Consider the following 22,726-nt stretch of genomic DNA (forward strand, 5'->3'; position numbering starts at 1 on the left):
TCACTGCAACTGTCCTTGCCGTATCACATGTCCAAAAAATGTAAAAGGTAAAATATTTAAAAAGTGGTGAGGAAACTAGGGCTACAGTAAATATGATTTGTTGGAAATTCACCTTTTTTGGATGAATATATCTTCTTTTATTTATATTGTAATACTGTCATTACATTTAATAAAACCAATGTATTACATAACATTAGTATGTTATCTTATCAATCCAGAACTAGTTTATGATTTCCTTTTCTGATAATGTAGGTCTATGTCTTTATTATATGTATTAACTTAAATAAAGATGATAAAGGTGATATTGCCATTCTTTTATTAAAATATTCAATAAAGTCACGATTTATAAATGAACGTTAAATAAATACATTTTATTATTTATTATCTCAAGACAGGAGGTATTTAAAAATTATTATATTCTAATGGTTACTATGCCGTAATTACGTCATCAATGAAAGTAAATTAACGATTTCTTTCTTAATAATACATTGCTTTTTTGTACTTTTGTTCATTTGTACAATGTTCATAAGAACGGCTTTACTTGTAGATTACCGAGATTACTTAATTCATATGTTGCGTTTGATTCCACTTTTGATATTTTCTTTAATTATTTTTTAAATTTTTGTTGAATATTCCATTTTAATGTCACATAGGCCTAATAGTTGCACAAATTGTAATTTAAAGCAAAAAATAGTTAAATTGGCTGCCAGCCAATGGGTTTTTATTTGAATTTAACCATTTAGTTTGTCATTTTATATGAGAAAACATAATTTGTGTTTGTTTTATTTTAACAGAAGGGATCAACTTTATTAGAACTACAAAATAAATTATTCAAAGTCTGATTTAATCTTTATTTCTCATGTTTTTGGGGGACAATATATCTTTAAATCCAAAATTAAGAAATGTATTAAGAAATGTCTAATTGGTTCTTGTGGACTTTGTCGATGTTTTTTTGTCTTTTGTGTTTTTGTATTCCAGTCTGAAAATGACGGACTCCGGCGCTGTTGATTGTGAATTGAAATAAATACAAAAATAACTTTTATGTTTATTGTTCACAACGAATAAGATCTCAATTCAATACATTTGAAACATCTACTTTTAATGATAATCACCAGGAACGGATTCAAGATAACCGAATGGGGGAAAATGAGTGATTTGAAGACGAAGAGAAATGGTTCTTGGGTAGGGTTGTGCATATATATAGTTTTCCTACTAAACTAAATCATTCTGCATAATTAATAATATAAACAAAAATGTGATATGCAAACATTTATGAATATCATCGTGGCCAAAGGCTTTTATTTTCCCGGGTAAAGTTGGCTTCACAGATCATATCATTTTTGGGGTAGGTCACCAACCTGGGTAAATAGTCTGAATGGGTTCAGTGGATCTGTCGCCCATGATCACATTCATTTTGGTTAAAGGGAAAGTACCTGTAATTAGTAATTAATAATGTAATTGACCATTGAATTGAGGTCACAGATTTGGATCTAATCTGAAAATCAATCAATGCTAAAGTGTCCTTTATTATTGATTCTTCTATCTTGTTTCAATATTCTCTAACCCTATAGAGTTTTGGGCCGGTCTTTGCTGTTAAATCTCTTTTACCATAAATACTGAAACTATAAATATTAATGACCTATATATAAACCGCCTTACAAGGACGAGGACGAAAGTGAATAGCTATCATTGCCAGACTCTGCTACACATTGTGGTGTCGATGGTGACGTCCACGTCCCATGTTGACATGTCTGATAATTATGTCCTTGTAATTCATATCCATCTCGACATTCGAAATACACCCGCGATCCGTGAAGTACATTTTCAAACGATGATATGTAACCGCCTATGGGAGGTCGAGGTTTTTGACACGATTTAACGCATATGGGGGTAACTGAAGGATTCCAGGAACCAACAGCAAAGGAACAAGTTTGCGTCTGTCCACCCATTAACTGATAGCCACTGTCACATGAATACGATATTGTTTTCAGGTTAGCATGTTCTGATACTGTCATTGAACCATGGCTAATTTGCTCAGTAGGTAGACCGCATTTTTTGCAAAACGGTCTTGACGGCGGGAACCAATAACCATTTATTGTACACGTCTGTACTGAACTGCCTTCTAAAGAAAACCCTGTCTTGCACATAAATTTAACCTTGCTGCCAACTATGGTGCCGTCTACGAGTGCGTGTCCGTCTTCAAGAGGACCGACTGGAGGACAAACAATTTCTGTAAAAGAGAAAATATATGACAGTCAAACATGCAAATGATAAGTAATGGAAAAGCATGTGACCAACTTAGCCAGTTAAAGCCCGATTATCAGCTATACAAATTAAGAAAAGATCAGGCTCAAGAAATCGATTTGCAACCAAAATAAAGAGGACAGAAAGAAATATTTTCATAGTTCTTAATAAAATGGAAAACGGCAGAGGTAATCAGAAATACAAATTAAACAAAAAAACGACACAGACTACAATTGATATTGTATACAGTACCTTTACAATAAGGATCAACACCAGACCAGCCCAAGTCCAATTCGCAAACTCGTTCAACTGAGCCTACAAGAACGAAGCCCGGATCGCACTCGTAAGTAGCAGTCGCACTAGTACGATGTACTCTACCATTACTAGGTGAAGGCGGTGTATCACATACAATTGCTAATTAAAATAAAATTATTTCAACACTGTTATTATCCATTGTTTTGTTATATCTATAATATCTATACATTTTTAAAATATTGTTTTATATTTGTGTCTATCGGAAATATGTCTGAAACTTCTGTAATAGTGATGTGATGGGCAAGTTCGAAAATAAATTAAAAATATAACTATATGACTAACGTATTAAGCTTTGTCTATACTATCAAACTTTCTGTGACATACCGGTATGCCCAAATATGGTAGTGCGTCATCGTGTCCATATAATGGACACATCACATTGTTTTGTCATATAAAGTTTAATAGTGTAGGCAGAGCTTTAGGATGGAACGTCCTGTGTAAATACAAATAATCTTATATTCACCAATAACAGAATGCCTGGATATCATAAATATTTAATTATTTTAGAAGATAGATTATCGATGATTGATGCAATATGTATTTTTAGTAACTTTATCTTTCACCTGAACAACTTTTTCCGTTGGAGTGTAATTCGTAGCCAGGATCACACACGCATCTATAACTTCCTAATGTATTGTAGCATCGATGTTGGCATACATCAGGGGATAAGCATTCATTTACATCTGCAAAATAAGTATATAAATAATCAAATCAACAATCATTCAAAACAATATATGAATTATTTTTTGTATTATTATTACAAATATAATAATCATAGAATTGATCATTTCGACACACATTTGCATATATTGGCCTAGTAGCATGTTAAGTGTGTTATGTTAGTTATAAATATACAAAACAAAATAGAACTGAGAAACAACTACGAATCGGTCTGTCTGCCTGCCTGCCTGCCTGCCTGTCTGTCTGTCTGTCTGTATGTCAATATATCCAATCATTTTGGGAATTGAACAGTTTACCTTTACAGGACATTCTATCGACGAGTGTGTATCCACTTCTGCACGAGCAATCATAACCCACAGCTAAATCTGTACAACGTTGTTGGCAACCTTGTCTGTTTGTACCGTATAGGCATTCATTAATTTCTTCTAAAAATGCAATAAATTATGTTTTATAGTAAGAAATTAATATGATTGGATTAAATCTATTTTGGTGTGAAAATCACTAAGATACCCAATTAGATATATTTTCAATAGGGTTGCTACAGTAAAGAAACAACGATGTACGTCTAATCGCCTAACAAGGTACTATACATTAAATATAATGATGAGTCCCGTAATCATTCTTAGCATAGGGGATGAGCTGTAAGGATCTCATGGTACAAAGCCTCGGCATTATTTGGTAGGGTGGCCAGTCCATCTCCATACCGCCTTATTCTCTCTGGTATTTTTTGAAAACCCAGGTAGTCATTTACAGCTGATTGAACATACATATTAATGTCACATATCACACGTTTCAATAGCATTAATTATTTTACTTACGAAGACAATGTCCATCTGAAGATAAGGGATACCCTTCACGGTAGCACAAACATTCATGGCTACCCATTAAATTAAGACAGTTGGCATGCCTTCCACAGTCACCGTGGTTCAAAAGGCATTCATTAATGTCTAAAAAAAAGCCATATCAACAGTAACAATATAATAATACTATTAACAATCCTCAAATCATTTAAATAGTACGCCTATATCTAGATTATATTCTCTGGTCCAAATTAATATTAAGAATAAATGAATTAAATAACGTAAAATCCCGAAAAGAATCCCATGGGCTTCTTCTTTCTTAGGACTGTTAGATTATTTTACAAAACAAAGAGGGGGCTTCTTTCGAGATAGGCTTCTTTCGAGATAGGCTTCTTTCCAAGGAGGAGCTCCATAAACTTCTTTTTTTACGGAAATTCACTTTTCTGATAACAAGGCCATATACATGGCTGCAGTCGCGTGCGCAAATTTGAGCTAGTGTTTACCTACCGACCGACCGACCAACCGACCGACCGACATAATGAGATGTCAGTCGCGTTTGCACGTGACTAAAAATGATATTTGTGGTAATTAAAGAATATAACGGCAAAGAAGACCATTTTTTAAGAAACTATATAGAGGAAACTTTGCGAGTTGCGAGGTAAAAGCAGCTTTTTGCAGCATTGACGTCAAAGAGAGGTCGTTATGAAGGCTTTTAAACTCTACCATGGCGAACTCGGTTTCGCCATCCAATAATATATGTTATGTATGTATTTATACATGCGAAGCTATTCACAACGCACAACCCTTCTTTTTAAACCATCGTAACATTCTTACATCTTGGCGGGAATCAAATAGTCTTAATTACTATCACCATTGAAGGTGAAGTTTGAACAAAATCAACATTGTTAAATGTCTCACCGATACATTTAGCCTCTGTACCAGACCAACTACCATCTGAGCTACAAGTGTGACGTTCACCTCCTTGAAATTCAAAACCGTCTGGACATTCGATCATGACACTTTCCCCTTGTAGGTATCTTGGAAGTACGGGGGTTACGGTACCGTGGTTAGGTGCTACAGGAATTGGACACTCAACCTCTGAAATGACATTAAAACATACAGAATGGAAATAAATCAGAATAGATCCCTCAGAGAAACTAGTGTGTGAGTCAATTCAATCCACCGTGCGGTGTCCAAGCATTGCGTGCATTGTAGTATGACTTACCGATTTCGCAGTATCTTCCAGTATGTTTTAAATCGCATTCACATTGGAAGCTGTTAACACCATCGACGCATCGTCCTCCGTGCTGGCAACTGACCGCTTCACAGTCATTAACATTGGTTTCACACAGTTTACCTAGTTAAGAAGAATGTAGAATATCAAAGTTAGTAAGAGCAATAGTATTGTGACGATACAACGATTCTATTGTCATTTGATTGGATTTTGAAAAATATTATTTCCATCAAAGATAATAAATGGTTATCCTAGTTCTAGGATGAAAACTAGATTTCTTTTGTTTTCTGTAAAAAAATGTATGTGTATTTTTTACTTTAATCGTCGATTATCCGTAGAATAAACGGACCTTATGCTTTCGTATCAAAGAATTTAAGAGTAGGAAGTTTGAATACAAGATCTTTCCAAGGTGAAGTACATTGGTGTATAGATAAATTTAGTCTAAACACGGTTTTTTAGTCCAACACAATTGGACGATTTTTTAATTAAACGTAAACATTAAAAAAAATGATGATTAGTGTTAATAACCGAAAGCTTGGCATATTCTCTTTTACTTACAGCCATTGTTACCCACAGTATTTTTACATTTTCAGAAATTAATCTACAGATTTTTCTTCGGATATTTGTATAAATATAAATTCGTTTTCTATTACCAACCTGTATAACCAAGATTACACTTGCACTCAAATGAATTACTGCAATTGTGATCTACGCATGCGCCGTGCACACAAGGATTTGGGTTACAATGCGGACACTCTGTTTCACATCTTTCTCCTTGATATCCCGGAGGGCATACGCAGTGAGCCTCATCAACCCCATCTCTGCAGTTTCCCCCATTTATGCATTGTAATTGCTGACACTGGTCAAGATCTAGAGGATTATTATTATCAATTATTTTGTACTAAAGCAATAGCCCATATAAATGTAATATACGGCAGTTAGTGTGAATGATGTTGCTATTGGCAATTCAGGTGTATAGGCTTAGACAACGATTTGACAGGCTTTGAGAAGACGGGTTATGTCATGTGGGCTTCATCCCCCTTTTGAAAGGTGAAGAAATTACTGCAAGGAAAGGTTGAGAACCCTCACCACTTCCATCATTTATCTTCCCCTCCCCCAACATCATGGATCGACAACCTTCTGATATTTAGATGGCATGGAATATAATATTACAGAGCTCATGTATACAGACGTTTCGATAGTAAAACACTCTGGAATTGTGGCAGTCACTGAAGCCAACATGCTTTTGTTTAATTGGACGGTGACGTGTCCCTGCGAGAATAAAGCAGTATATTGGTTGAGTCAAGAGTATTTACCTGTACAGAATTGTGATGGCTTAATCACTGTAGTTCCTCCTTGTATGTTTGGCAAGAAGTCAGGCCACGACCTGATGATACCTGACACGTGTTTATGTTGACAGTTGCTCGACAACAGTCGAATTTCTTCAGATGAAAGCGCATGGTTCCAAATGTTCAATCTACGTTTATAAAAAAGGTTTTAATGATTGGTACATTGGTTACGATGTAGAACAGTATATGATAGTAAATATGTATGCATACCTGCTGATCTGACCTACGAACGCTTCTTTTGCGCTAAAACCACCTCCAACATTGTCCTGATCTTGACCAACAACCACAGTTCCACCAGAAGGAATAACCTGGTTAGTAAGAAAATCTTCACCAGTTGCTGCTACTTGGCCATCTTTGTAGAACGTCCAAGAGCCTCCTATGAATATATAAAGAGTACATACTAGTTTCACCTAAAGGATGATGTGAAAATTATTACATTATTCTACTGCAGCTACTGCAGTAACGGCAGTAGAATAAGGTCATCATAATTATCAATCGGTCAATCACTATCCATCATATGTTTGATGGAAGTTATGTTTGATGGGAAGTTATGTTTGATGGGGGTTATGTTTGATGGAGGTTATGTTTGATGTGGAGATTATGTTTGATGGAAGGTATGTTTGATAGAAGTTTTGTTTGATTGGAAGTTATGTTTGATTGGAAATTATGTTTGATGGATGTTATTTTGATGGAAGTTATGTTTGATGGATGTTATTTTGATGGAGGTTATGTTTGATGGAAGTTATGTTTGATCAATGTTATGTTTGATGTAGAGATATTGAATTGATAAATTATTTTCAATGTCGTATTTTTGTTCTCTCACGAAATGACTATTGTCAATGATTACTGTGTAAAACGTACGTCAGTATAAGATCAGACAATGTTTGAAAGAAGTTTAGGAAGTTTGGCGATGGTTTCCAGAAGTTATTCTCTGACGATGAGTGTTACACCGCCTTTAATAATGTAGGGTGCTTAACCTATAGTAAAGTGAAAGTTTATATAAAATGTCTTAAACACTTTCGTTTGAAAAAGCTGTATGTCATTACCGATATCTTTCTGAAGTGTTTGTTTGACTACTTTATTTCTAGAACAGTTCTTACAAAGTTGTTCTCAGAATAATATCTCGTTATCGGCGACGCTTTTATGACGTTAGTTGGTTTAAAAGATATCCGCTCTATTACCCACAGGCCACACTAAATCCAATGTTCAACATAATAAATCAATCTAAATCTATCGGAAATCTGTTCTCAGAAAAATTATATGAACTTTAGAACAGTAGACGGTCAGATAGATAGCTCTGTATTAAAATCTAAGATCTATTTGTAGGCCTAGGTCAGTCAAGAAGAGTTCGAGTGAAGTAGCGCCACAAAATTTATTTTTAAAGTTCATCATTAACCGTCTTTGATACATTTATTGCGATTGGTTGTTACGATGAGTTGTCTAGTTCCATTTCAGTTAAAACAGTACATTGTTTTAAAAAGAATAGGACTTACAGTTATAAACATTAACAATATTATTCAATTTTAACGCAACATGCCTAACTTTTACAATTTATGATCGCAAAAATAAATAATATACGAACCGAAACTTTCCCACGTGAATGCAATGTAGTGCCATACTCCGTCATTGGCACCGACGCCCGTAAACAATTGTTCGCCGTTTACGAACACCTTGAAGGCGGCGTAATCTGTCAGAGTCAGAGCATTGTCAATAAGTGAATCATCCTTATATACGGCGTATGAAAAAGGAGTTCCGATGTGGGTTTTATCTGATGACTTCATCCAAAATCCCACTGTTACTGCTCGAAGACTCGAAGGTATTCTTCTGACAAATGAGTAATCCGATATCATTCCAGAGGGAAGATTGAGTGTAAAATCATCAGAGGTTTCTGAAGGTTATAATCAAATTAATTAATAATTTAATAATACAATATTTTATTTCCATTTAAAATTTTGAACAAATAGCAAAAAATGAAGGAGATACAATAAAGCAAAGATGCCTTTGAAAACAAAACAAAACAAAAAGAGGAGAAAGAAACAGACAAGTGACCGACACAAAACAAAGAGATACCAATAAGAATGATTCATTGTGAAGAAGGTTAAACTATGGAAGCTAATGTTGTTGTAAACTAATTATTACGTAATATCAATTATGAATATTATATTCTTATATTATGTAAGTACCGGTACTTGTCAATTGAACATTTGGCATATTTGGACAGAGCACTCCAAACATTTGAACTCGAGAAAAGTTTAATTGTCAGTTTTTTACTGGAATCAATGAGGAACCACTTTTGTTTTTAAATCTTACTTATTGCGTATACATCATGGAGAAAACTAAGTGGTATGAAGTTCATTCCAGTACTCACTTTCATCGCAAAATCTACCGCTATACGACGGTTCACACAGACAGCGATAACCGGCAATTTCATCAACGCACTCTTCAACATGTTGGCACTGATGTTGAGCACAGTCGTTAATGTCGGTCTCACATACTAACCCCTCAAATCCAGATGGGCAATCACACCGGAAGTAACCGATTAGGTCGATGCAACTGTCGACAAAACAAAAATATGTCTAAAAATTAAACTGTTTCATCAGCCTCATTTAAGCTTGACAAAATTGTACATACATTTTCTGAGTTGAAAAGGTGTATCTATAATAGCTCTCCGATTCTCAGTACCCAGTATTATAGGAATATTTTTGAATATTTGGTAAATACAGCGTCTCATTTGTTTCAAATGTGATTCCTGTATCGTGTAAGGTGATGTTAAGGTTTGGTTATGGTGATACTAGGAGATACATGTGAAACATATGTGGTGTTGTAGGCCTATTGCAAAATATTCCTATGATACTGGAGAAATCTAGATACAGTACTGAAAATCGGGTGTATTTTTAATGTACTTTTAGATCAATTTCACACTCAGGTCAAACCAATAAGTAAACAATTGTCTTTATTCGGTACCTACCTTCCACCATTTTTGCATGGATTAGAAACACACTCATCAATGTCCTTATCACAAGACATTCCACCGTACCCTTGTGGGCATATGCATCTAAACGACCCATCAACTAGAGATGTACACTTTCCTCCATGTGAACACGGATAGGAGTTGCAGCTATTTGGTTCAATTTCACAAAATTTACCAGAATATCTATTCACACAGGTACACGTGTAACCATCAATCTAATAAGAACGGAAGTGTTACATCAGTTTGGAAAAATGAGAGGCATTAGGGCAAAAATTAAAAAATACTAACATACAAAACACGCTTTAAAGTGTTTGATAAATGTACATATAACAGAGTATTATAATAACATCATGACGAATTCACAAAAAACCCATCACTTTGACAGAAAACTAACCTACAGTAGGCTAAATGTAGATCCTAATTTCTGAATTGGTTCTAAACTTGGAAAAAAAAGTGGCACTTAGGTCATATATTGGCAGACTAGATTGAGTGTGGATGGATTAAATTGAATGGGGCGGACTAGAATGGGGGCGGAAGACACCACTGGATATTCCATTTTGGATATTCCATTTTGGATATAACCCAATTGTTTTAAACAGAAAATGTAACAGCAAAACTTACTTGATCTTGACACGCGGCCTGGTTTTGACACGGATTTGAATCGCATTCATTAATCTCTATGTTACATTTAAGTCCAGTATACCCAGGGCGACATAAACAAGAAACACCATTGACTTGAATTCAAGAAACAGGCATCATAAATTAATTGATTTGATATTAATATAATTTGAATTTTAAATAGGATATTCACTCTATAGATTTTTTGCCTAAAATCAAAATAATTATTATTATATTGGAGCATTGTTAAGGAAACGCAGTACACTCTTCGAAAAGAGTAGGGATCATCTCCCGGTATACTGCTCAATTCCCAACCAAAAGGACCCACCGGAAACAACGTTAAAGACTTGATGGTTATCCCATACAACACAAAATAATAATAATAATAATAACAACAAGTTAATAGTATCTTATATAAGTCAAAGATGCTCTTATTGTGGAATAGCATCCTGAGATGAGAGCGCGTCTTATTGTATTTAGTTACTAAAAAATGGTAATTTAGACGTAATATGTTATTTTATATAGACCTGAAATAAAAAATTGAATTGAATTGAATATCTATTTCATCTGATTACTTCCAATCATCATACTCTATAACTAACATTTAGGAAAACAATTAGATACCTCTGTCTATACAGGTTGAATTGAAGGAACATGGTATTGTTAAACACTCATCGATATTGTTCTCACAGGTTGGACCATCGAACCCAGGCGGGCATTCACAGCTAAAATCATACTTCTCGTCAATACACGTACCGCCGTGTAGACACGGGAGTGATACACATGCGTCGAGTTCTGCAATATGAAGATAATAAACTAGTATCAAGATGCCATCATTTAATGTTTTATAAATTTAGTTTACTCAAAAATTCAGTAATCTCTATTAAACAGACTATACCGGTTTTTCTACCGGAGAAAAGGATGTGATATGACCAGTCTGTGGACTTCTGTTCGGATCCTTAACCATCCTTAATAATTTACAATCACACGTCAGCACAACATTGACAAACTACGTCACTATGGGTCGGACCGACCAAATTACATAACATTGTATCTTTCAGTTAGCCTACCTACGCATTGGTTCTCTTTCGACGATCCTTCATAGTACGTCGTTAGACTGCCACCACATTTTATACAACGTCTTTGCTTTCTTTCAGATTGATAAGTTCCAACGGGACACGGTTCACATGGTAATATACCGGTCACAGAAAACGAACCTGGTGAGCAGGTATCTATAGACGAAATAATGTAAAGAAGAATTCATTCTATTCTTCCATCTTATAGTTAGAGTCGAACCAGAATCACACAATTATCTTTTCATACGTACACATAACATCAATTCAAGTTCTTGGATAGCTACCAATAGACTTACCATACTGCAGTTGTCATCTCTACAAAACCACAATAAGATACCTCTTATTATATTAACTGCATGTACTGTACAAGTGTTACCTCCATTGCCATTACAGTACCTACGACGACCGTCACTATTACCAACACTCCGTCATCACATCGATGATTATTGATAACTTTGTCTACACTATCAAAAAAGTGATGTGCCCATATATGGACACTATGACGTCATATCACTACCATATTTGGGCACACTAGTTTGATAGTGTAGACAGAGCTTTAGCCATGGCAAAGTACGTTTTGAGCTTCTGTTAGAGTTGGATATCTAGTTCTTATAGTATTTCCGTCTATTATGGCAACTTTCTTTTAAATACATACCTTGACACTGTTCAACAGAGCCTGTGCCAATATTCCACGTGGTTGTGCCGGCTGGACATTGTTTACAAGAAAACTGTCTGCTTTCATCTTGGTAGGTGCCGATTGGACACGATTTACAAGTAGCAAGCCCTGTAGCCGAGTATGTTCCACGTTTACACACATCTACAAACAAAACATTAAGTAGATTCTTTGCCATTTGATTGGTAGATTATAAATCACATGAGATTCAATACAAATGATAATAACAGAATTCAAGTCACCTCATCTTCACTCTAATTTGTTACTAATTTTTATATTAATTGTTGGTGGCAAAAGGATAGAGTTGTTCCTTTTCCACCAATAATATTTATAAACTTCGATGAGTATTCAGAGCCGAAAATAATTGACATTGCTATTTTAAAGATACTTTAGACAACGTTTAGATAGTTCATTACGAATATGGAGGTGTAAGTAAATATACATACCTCTACAAGATGTGAAGTTTTTAGCATTGTCTCCAACTGTCCATGTTCCTTCTGCACACTTTTTACATTCCAGTTGACTCTCTTCATCCTGATACATGCCGTCAGGACACGTCATACACGTCTCAGAGTTCACGTTGTAGTATGTGCCAACAGGACAATTCACTATAAAAGAATATAGTATGTTAACAATCTATGGAAATCTTCAATATATTTTAATTTGTAAACGCCTTTGTTTTATATCCATCGCGTGGTTTGAAAGTCGTTGAATATTTGTGCACTGCGAGGATGATTTTTTCGTTTGGAGCAAAACGGACTTACCACATTTAGTTCGTTTTTGCAATATCGATCCATTCGTACAGAATGGTTCACTCTCAAGGATCTCGTAATCTTCTTCGTCAACCTCCAACACTTCATTCTCTTCTTCAAGTATAAGGGGCATTGATCCTGTCTTGATTTGGTTTTCAAACGTAAGACCAGCGTTATCCAGAACCTGCAAGAGTTCTTGGAGCTTTTGTTCACCGGCTTGTTCGTCCTTACGAAAACAAAAGAGAAAACCATTATAAAATATGCTAAGTTATCCTAAGAAACTTTACAAACACGTTAGTAATAAGGTCGACCAATCAACGCTTTGAAATTTAGTACCGGTGTTGCATATACAGTAATGTTACTGTATAAAAAATCAGAATCACGTTTCCATAAATAATGACAGATATACTAGTTTAGATATTTCGACGCAGCAGGAAACATCAGCTATGATGTAAACAATTGATAACCTAAAGTTAGAAACTAAATTGGACAATCTTGGCTAAAATCGAAACTTATTCGATGCAATTATTATGTTTCTTACCTCAAACTCATCGTATGTGCTTGCTGTCACATTGAAAGAGATTGTGGCAATCATGTTGAAGCCTTGCTGGACTAAATCCCGACGGCGCCTACGAACAGTATCATCAAGTTCACCACAATAAACCGTAACCTTTTCTATCATACAAGAGTCTTCCGTACTGCAGCCTGACGCGGCAAAGACGCTTGATTCAAATGCCTTGACGAACGCCTTTTGAATAGCTTTTTTTGTCTTTTCTTCATTGCAATTTCCGGCGTAGTATTGGGATTTCAAACCTTTACGGGCTTGTCCAGCTACTTTTCTCTCTGGAAAGATATGGAAATTAAGCTGTGACCTTTATAACAACACAATGATAAACGATTTTCTAGGCAATTCTCTTATTTGTGAAATTAGCTCTTGGAACAGGTAAGATTAATCTTCTATAGCGTATTATCTTAACTTCTAGGCTTCTGAAACCTATAACCTTTAATTCGATTTAATCCACAAACAGTGGTGAGTGAGATGCCTACCTATACAGACTTACAATATAGAAGTAGGGAATAGACACATCCACTAGCTAAGTAGTATTTAATTATTAATAAGTTAAGTTATTTATGATTTGATTATTTTACCTGAACAGTCTGGCCATGGTGTAGGAAGGTTAGGTGGACTTGTAGACCATATACTGTTTGCACCACAGATGTACCAATGAGCGGGAGTTTCAGAAAACTCATATTTCTTATTGCAGTAAACACGACAGAACATACCGAACAACCATTGGTCACACGCTCGAGCTCCGTTTATTGGTGCTGGAAAATTCTCACACTTTGTCGCTGAATAAAGAAAGATATTTGAATAGCGTTACAATAAAAATATAGTGTTTGTATGTAAAGTATGTAATTTGTACGTTCTGTTGAGTTTTTTATATACATATATTTTAAATATCTGTCTACGTCTACGTTTTTACTCCTTTTGTATTCTGTCACGTCCAAATAAATTTACCACTGTGGTACTAACTAAAGTTGATTTAAATTTGAATATTTGTAACAATACTTCAAATAACTATAGTAATACAGTTTCACACAGTATTCATGTTTCTGCTCTAACTATGCTCTAACTAATATTTTAAGCTTGGTTCTCACTTGGACCAGTGAAGAGTAATTTCACTCTTCTCTGCTTGTACGCAGGCGCACGTACGCGCACCGTAAGCAATTTGACCAATCACAAGCGAGGGATCATCCGAACTATCGCTTGTGATTGGTTAACACTCTTGTGTTGCATCTACGTCGTTGCGCATGCAAGTGGAGACCAAGCTTAAGTATTTTCAAGTACCGAATATATGTATCCTATTGCAAAAGTGTAATGCGAAATGATGCATTGTAGTTGTATTAGAAAAGTTAATTGTATTTTCCCGAATATTGAAAAAAATTAATGATGTTTAAAGCGTTTATTTGCAAATATAACCTACGTCCAATTTCGATAGTAAAGATACAATCTGCTTCTTGGCCTGATGGGTCACGGGCTGTGTAGGTCACTACATGGCTTCCCCATACCATGGCATCTCCTGAGTGATGTGTCTAGAGGTTGTAAAAAAGTGCTGTTTAATTTATTGGTATAAACTACTATTTTCTGTAAGTTGCTTTGCACAAACTTTGTTGTAATTTAGTACAGGCCTATACTCTATAATTGATCAGTTCATTGAAGTAGAACTAAGACAGACACAATTAGTTAGTAGAAAGTCTGAACCCAGTTACTGTATAAACTATTCCAAGCAGCGCGTGGTATAGTTTTCTCTCTTCTATTATTGAGTGGTAAGCAAAGCAGTAATCTTCCTAATTACGTAAGCCTACTTCACTAACCTGCGTAATTATAAGATCTGTACCAGAGTTGTCTGAAAATTCAGGTTCATCCCAAGTTACTGTCGTTTCTCTATCTTGAGATTCGACACTTTTCTTCTCGGGACAGCCCAGTACGCTCGGCTTTTCTTTGTCTAAATTGAAAAGACAATTGTTGTTTAATGAACAACGGTAAGCCTAAGAACAAACTGATTTATAAACATATTTTTCTTACGCTTAATATGTTCTTCAATTTCGCGTAGTTTTTAAATACAATGTATTAGGTAATGTGTTTTATTATAAACATGAATATATTCTTGTCATTTGATTGGAAGTTTGTGGGTCACATGATGTTCACTAATTCGGTAAAATATGAAATTTTATATTTTCACTCAGCTTCGCCTCATAAAAATATAACATTTTGAACTACTATGCTATGCTATAATGAGCCTTGTGCTACCATACAAAAGTTTCTATCTGTACTAAGCTTATTTATACCACAACTCTTTGAGAGATCTCACCTTGGATGGAAATCTTAAAAAAGCATGACTTTTCTTTGTCAGCCATATCAATCGCTGTATATTTTATAACATGCGATCCAACGTCAAACCTGTCTCCAGATTTTATACCAACTGGTTCTACTTCAATCCTTGGTATATTTATAGGGTCGTTGTCTGTGATAACTGGATCATTCCAAATGGCTTGGGCACTGTTAAGGCCTGGCTCTGCCTCAATCGTTATACTAACTGGGCAGTTGATTTCGGGTGGTTCTCCATCTTTAAAAAGATAAATATTGTTTAAATAAATGTTTAAAGAAATTGAAAATTTCATCTTTGTGCGCTGTTTCTTTTTTGTTGTTGAAATATTTGAAAAAAATATTAATTTAAGTCTATAAAATTCAAATACTGTACATAATGATGTTAGCATAGGCCTACTACTTAGGGATACAAACAATAGGCTATGACACACGAGAGTTTAGGATAGACAAACGTAATATGGCGGTGGGGGTCGGTGGTGGATATAATAAACTTTCCCAAATTTCCTGAATATGATTAATAATGCATTTTTAGCAAGAATGTAAACGTATTTCAAATTAATTTAAAGAGGAAGATTCACCAATTGAATGGACAGGTAATACTGGAATGATTGAAATGTATTATCCGGTAAAAACAGAAACAAGGATTGGTATTAAACACATATTAGTACTGGAAAACACAGATAAGCCTGTTATCCAAGGCCTTGATCAGGATAGAACGAACGCAATTATTGTTGTTGTCTAATCGCAGGAAATAAAACTTACACTGATTAGAGAGTGGAATTAACCTCAATAACAGAAGGGAGTGGAAGGTTTGTAAAGGTTGAAAAGATCAAACAGGTTCACAAATAAATAACTGTAATAAATGATATTACTCGCGTATAACAACCGAGTTTGACATGCAAGAAATACTAAGTGTAAAACGTAGATGTCGTAGGTTTGATTCACATGCAAAAACTAATGGGTTTGAGAAGTAGATGTCTAAAGCTCTGCCTACATTATCAAACTAGTTTTACAAAAAATGTGATGATGATGTCATAACATTACCATATTTGGGCATATCAGCACCATATTTGGGCATATCATTTTTTGTCAAACTACTTTGATAGAGACAGAGCTTTAGATTTGATTCACATGTAAGAACAGCATATTTCTTTTTAAAATTACCTCAACATTGGGCAAACATCTTATTTCAATAATATAATATTAATAATGTGAATATGGTTACTAACCAACACAGATTATAGCATTTTCATTACTACTCCATTCTCCTGAAGGCTGGCAACGTAAGATTTCATCTCCAATTATATCATAACCCTTCTTACAACCAATGACACATGTTGTGCCAAGTGGCTGTCGTTCTTTAGCACACTCCGCTGGAGCAATTACTCCATTTTCAGGAAGAGCAATTGCTGGGCAGCTTATTCCTATAGAGAGAAGGATAAGAACGAAATATATATTGGGCATTTGCAGACGTGATATGAACTTTTCGGAATTACATGCAGAAATGATACTATCTCACCTCATTCTCATTAATACAGAGAATAATGCAATTTGACCTTGACATACCTACGCACGTAGCTTCGTCACCAGTCCATTGCCCATTTGCTCCACATTTTCTGACGGCTGTTCCTTCTATGTTATACCCTTCGTCACACTCGAATGTACATGTTGAGTCAAATTCGTCATCGGTACTTGAACAGTCTTTACTCCCAAACGCAGGAGATGGTAGGCTTTGGCATGTTATCTCTGTATGACATGGATATTGTTGTTATACAAATAATGGTAAACTTTAAAATACTACAGTAGGTTACCAGATTCAATGCAAATACTATAAGTTACTACTGTACATTACTAGTACAGATTCTGCAACTACCAGTTGTTGCAAATATAGTCTGCAACTGATACTTGGTACAGCTACAGTATGTTGCTAATATAGGGCCTACAGATGCTGCTGCAACTGCTACTTGGTACAACTACAGTATGTTGCCAATAGGCAGATGCTGATGCAACTGCTACTTGGTACAACTACAGTATGTTGCCAATATGCAGACGCTGCTGCAACTGCTACTTGGTACAACTACAGTATGTTTCCAAAATGCAAATGCTGCTGCAACTTCTACCTGTACTTGGTACAACTACAATATGTTGCCAATATGCAGATGCCGCTACAATGCTACTTGGTACAACTACAGTATGCTGCCAATAGGCAGATGCTGCTGCAACTTCTACCTGTACTTGGTACAACTACAGTATGTTGCCAATATGCAGATGCCGCTGCAACTGCTACTTGTTACATAACTACAGTCTTTTACTAATACATTTTATATTAACTTACTCCTGTATCACCTATATAGTCCTGCTAGAGACAATTACTCACTTTCACATAAAGCTTGTGATTCTGTCCAAGCTCCTGTGGGAAGACACTGCCTTGTTCTAGATCTAACATCGGTTAACTGATAGCCTTCGTTACATTCAAATTTACAACGAGTGTTGAATGTATTATCACAGTCTTCTGGTATCTTCTTTCCATTGATTGGTGCTGCTAAGGCTGGACATGTTGACACTAATTGGATAGAACATTTTCTTTTTTAAAACACAATGAAGAATAATAAAACTCTTTCTAATTCAGAAAGGGTGTTAATGTTAGCAACATTCATCCTAACGACTTTTGACACAAGGGTCAAGCCTAATACAACACCAGATATTTTGCTTCTCATTTGCAATAATGTGTCATTACAGATAAGCTTATGTTTGTGTGTGCCAGAGATGTAATTGCATTGCGCCGTAGTTGGCAACCGGTTACATTACGTGATCGACCCTTAGGGGAGAAGGATGTTGTTGTAAAAGTGTAACAAGTCAACAGCGTTATGAGTGCTATTGTAGATATGGTGCTATATAAATCTTCATTACGATATCATTATCATGGTTACAAGTGTTTTAAAAATGGTATTATTGTCACATTTTGACAAACTATAAATATATTATAGTAATATTTGAAACTTACATTGACATGGCCGACCGGTTGCTGGGTTTCCATCATAGCCTTCAATACATACACATTCTGCAATTGATTCAGAACCATAATCGAGTGTTGTGGCATGCTCCGGGCATGGAGTACATTCTTCCAAAGGCTCCACCACATCTTTGTACGTTCCTCTAGGACATGCTGAGAAAACAAATGTATTTACGGCAACAGTTTTAATCTGTTGGTATAGTTATAGAGTGAGAGGCCGAGCGGTTAAGACAGTTGAATCGTAATACGTAGTCACAAGGGTTCGAGGCTCACTCGCTCCATGGTTCTGGTGGTAGAAAGGTCTTCTCGGATAAGGACTATAAACCGTAGGTCCAGTGTACAATGTTCATGTGCACTTTAAAGAACCTAGTACATCTTTTGAGAGGAGTAGGAGTTAACCCGGTGGAACTAGTTCATACAGCCACTGTCACAAACGCACACGCATGAGCCCTCTCGGAGAACAGTCTTTGAAGACAGTATAAAGAATAAATAATAATAATAATAAAAATAGTATTACCAGAACACTTGAAATAACAAGCAATGATACATTTTACATATTAATTTAAACTGTAGATCACATAATATTAATGAACCTTGAACTTAATTTGAGAAATTAAAACAATCGTAAAGTTTCTCTATGACTAGTGTTACTTACGTATACATCTACTGACAAGACCACTGAGTCCTTTGTAACCCAGTCCGCAAACACAGTCGTGGCTACCACCAACCAGGGCACACGTGCACTGTGCGTACGTGTCACAGCAGCCAATACCAGGAAAGGGATCCGCGCATAGTGTGTCACAAGCGGAGAGTGAAACCGTCTTGTCCCACTTTACTTCGTGTGGATCTGAAAGGAAAAAAATGGAGATATTAGAGAATAAATGGAAATGTACGCGGCGACGTGTCAATATTATTAGTAATTGACTTAACATGAAAAATTATGTATAATTTACAATACGTCGAGTTATTTTTGAGATGGTAGAAGTTCTTCAGACTGTACAAGAAATCATTTATAACGAAGTCTACGCTAGCAAAAAAGTGCCCAATGTTTTATACTGATATGTTACTGTATGAAATGTCAGAAAACTGTAGAAAAATAGGTTGCCGGAGTTAAAAAACCCCTTTTTTTGTCTTGTGTGAGTTCATCTCACGTTTATTTAAATTCTCAGTGATGAATATATTTTATACATATAATATGTACATTTGTGACAATTAAATTAAGTGTTTAAAGTACTTAAAATACAGGTATATTTACATAATAAGATACTTGAATTTAGAATTAACCATATTTGTTTTAACATTTTAGATACGATGTTAAATAATTAAAATGTAAAAATGAAAGATGGCGGTAAAATACATGATTAAAATCTTTCTTTATAAACTATCTTGCTTTTGTTCTTATTTGTGTTCGAGTAGAGAGTCTATAAACTCAGGAGAGGAATATTGAATATCCTCTCTTTTCACCAAGACAAAAAGGATGAAATGAAAAAAGAGGAATGCAAAAGTTTGAAAGTTAGATATTTAAAATGATAGCATAAAATGATATATTTAATGAAAACCGTAAGGTTATAGTTCATACACTGTGCAAGTCCGATTTTGGCTCTGTGCGCGCATATGTAAAACCTTTCTTTGTAAACTCGGAGTTAGCTAAAGTCAAATAATGATAGTGCTCAGGATGTACATAGTCATTCGCAATAAACTATTTTATTTTACCTCCTCTGATCCGGTAGGCTAGTTGTTGAAACTGGTGAAAACTACTATACTGATATGTATGTTCGGCATCAGTAGCAATCTTTTCAAGCTGTTCTTTATCAAAGAGACCGACTCCAAAAGTGAAAACCTCAACATGTGCAAGTTTGAGTGCAGCTGCTGTAGTCAGTGGGTCACCTCCAACGTTTGCAATTCCATCACTTAGCAGAATAAGGGCCTAAATTATAATAAAAAAGTAACATTTGATTTTTTTTACCAACATTCCACCATAATACTGATTACATTACTGGTGGAAGTGGGCATTCTTATGGTATTCCTCAATTAATTAGGTTAACTATTCAAAAATATAAATGTAAATGTGTTTAGTTTGAATAACCTATTACACATAATATTCAGAGTGAATACTTTATGTGCATCGAGTCATCGTTAAACATTTCATTTTCACAAACATAACACCAGGGATCTTTCACATAGAAACCGCTCATCTCACATATACCCAAGCATTCAAGTCATCTCTATACATGATTTACAGCGTATTTAAATATCTTTTTTGGAGTCACGCTAGAGTATGACTACGTTTAGGCCTATACAATGAGAGTGAAATGAGATTACTGTATATTGAATCAAATATCAACATACAATATAATACCCTCTGTAATTGTCGAATAATAGGATATCTGCACAGAGACCCGAGTTTGGTAGTAACTTCTAACTATTACGGAGTTTCCTTTCTTTAATAAAAGTTATTTTAACATTATCGGTAAGCGGTCTTTACCGTCAAAGTTTTTCTTAGCATCAAACTATTGTTGTTACAATGTAGTTTCATTACCTTTTTTACACCATGTCTAGCATTAGCCAGAACATTTTGAGCCTCTATCAGCGCGCCATTGATGTTAGTTTTACCTCCCCGTTCGTATTGTACCAGTTGAATTTCAGACGAAAAATGACATTTATTTTTCGGCTTTTGACCAATGTAATCAATGTGCCTGACGACATCTTCACTGTAGCTTATCACTGCAACTCGGGTTGCTTCGGGGGCAATTGTAAACTCGGTCAGCAGACTATCAACAAAGCTTTTCTCAACTTCGAAATTCCCAGCACCAACGCTTCCAGAACGGTCTAAAAGAAAAACCAACTCCGATTGACCATGTGGAAAGTCTCGTTTTAGAGCGGAGTCAAATATATCATTGCAGTTAACAAAAACTGCAATGTGTACCAATATTACCACTAGGCCTATTGAACGCATGTTGATATTTGAGTTAGCCATCAGTTTGACGAAGTCTTTGTCGCCAACGGTCGGGTATCGATGAAGAAGAATCAACACCAAGGTTAACCGGGTTAGGCTCAGATTCATAAAACCTTTCGAAAGTTAAATATTCAAGGAAGTTAGCTAAAGTATTGAATTAATATCTCGAAGTAATCTGGCACTTCCGTTTGTAGATAATACTTCCTTTAGATCCTGGTCCAGGCAAAACAATAGATAATTAATTTCACTTGAAACTGGTCCACCTCTACATGTTAATTTAATTGGTTATTCGTGGTTCACGATTGCCCTTCACTTTCATTGTCCTGGGTTCAAATCATGACTAGATTCTTAAATAGATAGCACATTAGAACACTTTGTTGATATAAATAATAATAATATATACTTTGATCTCCTCTGGAGTGAGGACGATCAAAGTATATTGATCGAAACGTCGAGAAACTCAACAGTTCTTTTCAGAACTAATACACGTGGTGTACCGCAAACTTTATATCAACATTCGATTTCGCCATGCAAACCTTCTAACAACATTAGAATACTATTATATGTTAAGTGAATGAAAATTATGTTACATATGACCACAGTGTTGGAATGTGTTTAGTTTTTAATTTAATTTTTAGCTTTTTAAAGCGTTTTATAATTGTACACATTTCTAGAATGTTTTAGAAGCCACGTTTTTTGTTGGTTATCCTGATTTTCTCGAATTCACTTTGGTGTTTCATCTTTGTTATTTATGGATGTACAGTACTTATTTATTTTTACCGAATAAACTCAATAAGACAATAAATCTGAACACAGTATTTTTTAATAATCCAATCCAATGTGAGTTGTGTAACCAGTGTATACTTTTACCACACATTTCGTATAGCTTTTATTTAAACGTTTTTGGTCAACATTTTTCACTATATATCATATTCTTTTAAAGTAATTTATTCTTGTTTTTAAATTTAGTTACGTGCAACGCGAATCTATAGCTCACTGTGTCGGTCGGCTGGTCTGTCGGTCGGTAAACACTAACTGAAATTTGCACACGCGACAGCAGGCCTTGTTATTTTAGTTGATATTAATAACTATCCTATTGTTGTTTAAGGGTCTCGGCTTAAAAGTTCCCTTTTCCATAACTTGTTGATGACATC

The 22,726-nt window shown here is 35.2% G+C and overlaps 1 protein-coding gene across 1 annotated transcript; it reads right to left on the reverse strand.

Annotated features, from left to right (window-relative positions):
- Positions 1–1,033: 1,033 nt before the first annotated feature.
- Positions 1,034–21,629, reverse strand: LOC144843631 (sushi, von Willebrand factor type A, EGF and pentraxin domain-containing protein 1-like). Its single transcript, XM_078700504.1, has 31 exons — positions 21,156–21,629; positions 20,330–20,543; positions 19,272–19,463; positions 18,608–18,769; positions 17,981–18,166; positions 17,170–17,349; positions 16,833–17,027; positions 15,587–15,841; positions 15,090–15,220; positions 14,699–14,807; positions 13,863–14,063; positions 13,255–13,556; positions 12,726–12,939; positions 12,408–12,569; positions 11,944–12,105; positions 11,283–11,444; positions 10,837–11,007; positions 10,216–10,328; positions 9,592–9,809; positions 8,992–9,176; positions 8,206–8,511; positions 6,834–6,999; positions 6,591–6,751; positions 5,932–6,144; positions 5,266–5,397; positions 4,959–5,138; positions 4,059–4,187; positions 3,537–3,665; positions 3,123–3,242; positions 2,497–2,658; positions 1,034–2,230 (listed from the first exon to the last, which is right to left on the reverse strand). The coding sequence occupies exons 1-31, from the start codon at positions 21,591–21,593 to the stop codon at positions 1,656–1,658; spliced, it is 6,225 nt and encodes a 2,074-aa protein (XP_078556630.1). The 5' UTR covers positions 21,594–21,629; the 3' UTR covers positions 1,034–1,655.
- Between the last annotated feature and the right edge of the window lie 1,097 nt (positions 21,630–22,726).

The sequence above is a fragment of the Antedon bifida genome, chromosome 5 (assembly GCF_963402885.1).
Source record: "Antedon bifida chromosome 5, ecAntBifi1.1, whole genome shotgun sequence".
Taxonomy (NCBI): Eukaryota; Metazoa; Echinodermata; class Crinoidea; order Comatulida; family Antedonidae; genus Antedon; species Antedon bifida.

Coding starts and splice junctions, on each gene's coding strand:
- LOC144843631 (XM_078700504.1), bottom strand. CDS start 21,593: ATGGCTAACTCAAATATCAACATGCGTTCAATAGGCCTAGTGGTAATA. Junction 11,445..11,943: donor CTCTGTTGAACAGTGTCAAG/GTATGTATTTAA, acceptor TTTCGTCTATAG/ATACCTGCTCACCAGGTTCG. Junction 2,231..2,496: donor TGTTGATCCTTATTGTAAAG/GTACTGTATACA, acceptor TCTCTTTTACAG/AAATTGTTTGTCCTCCAGTC.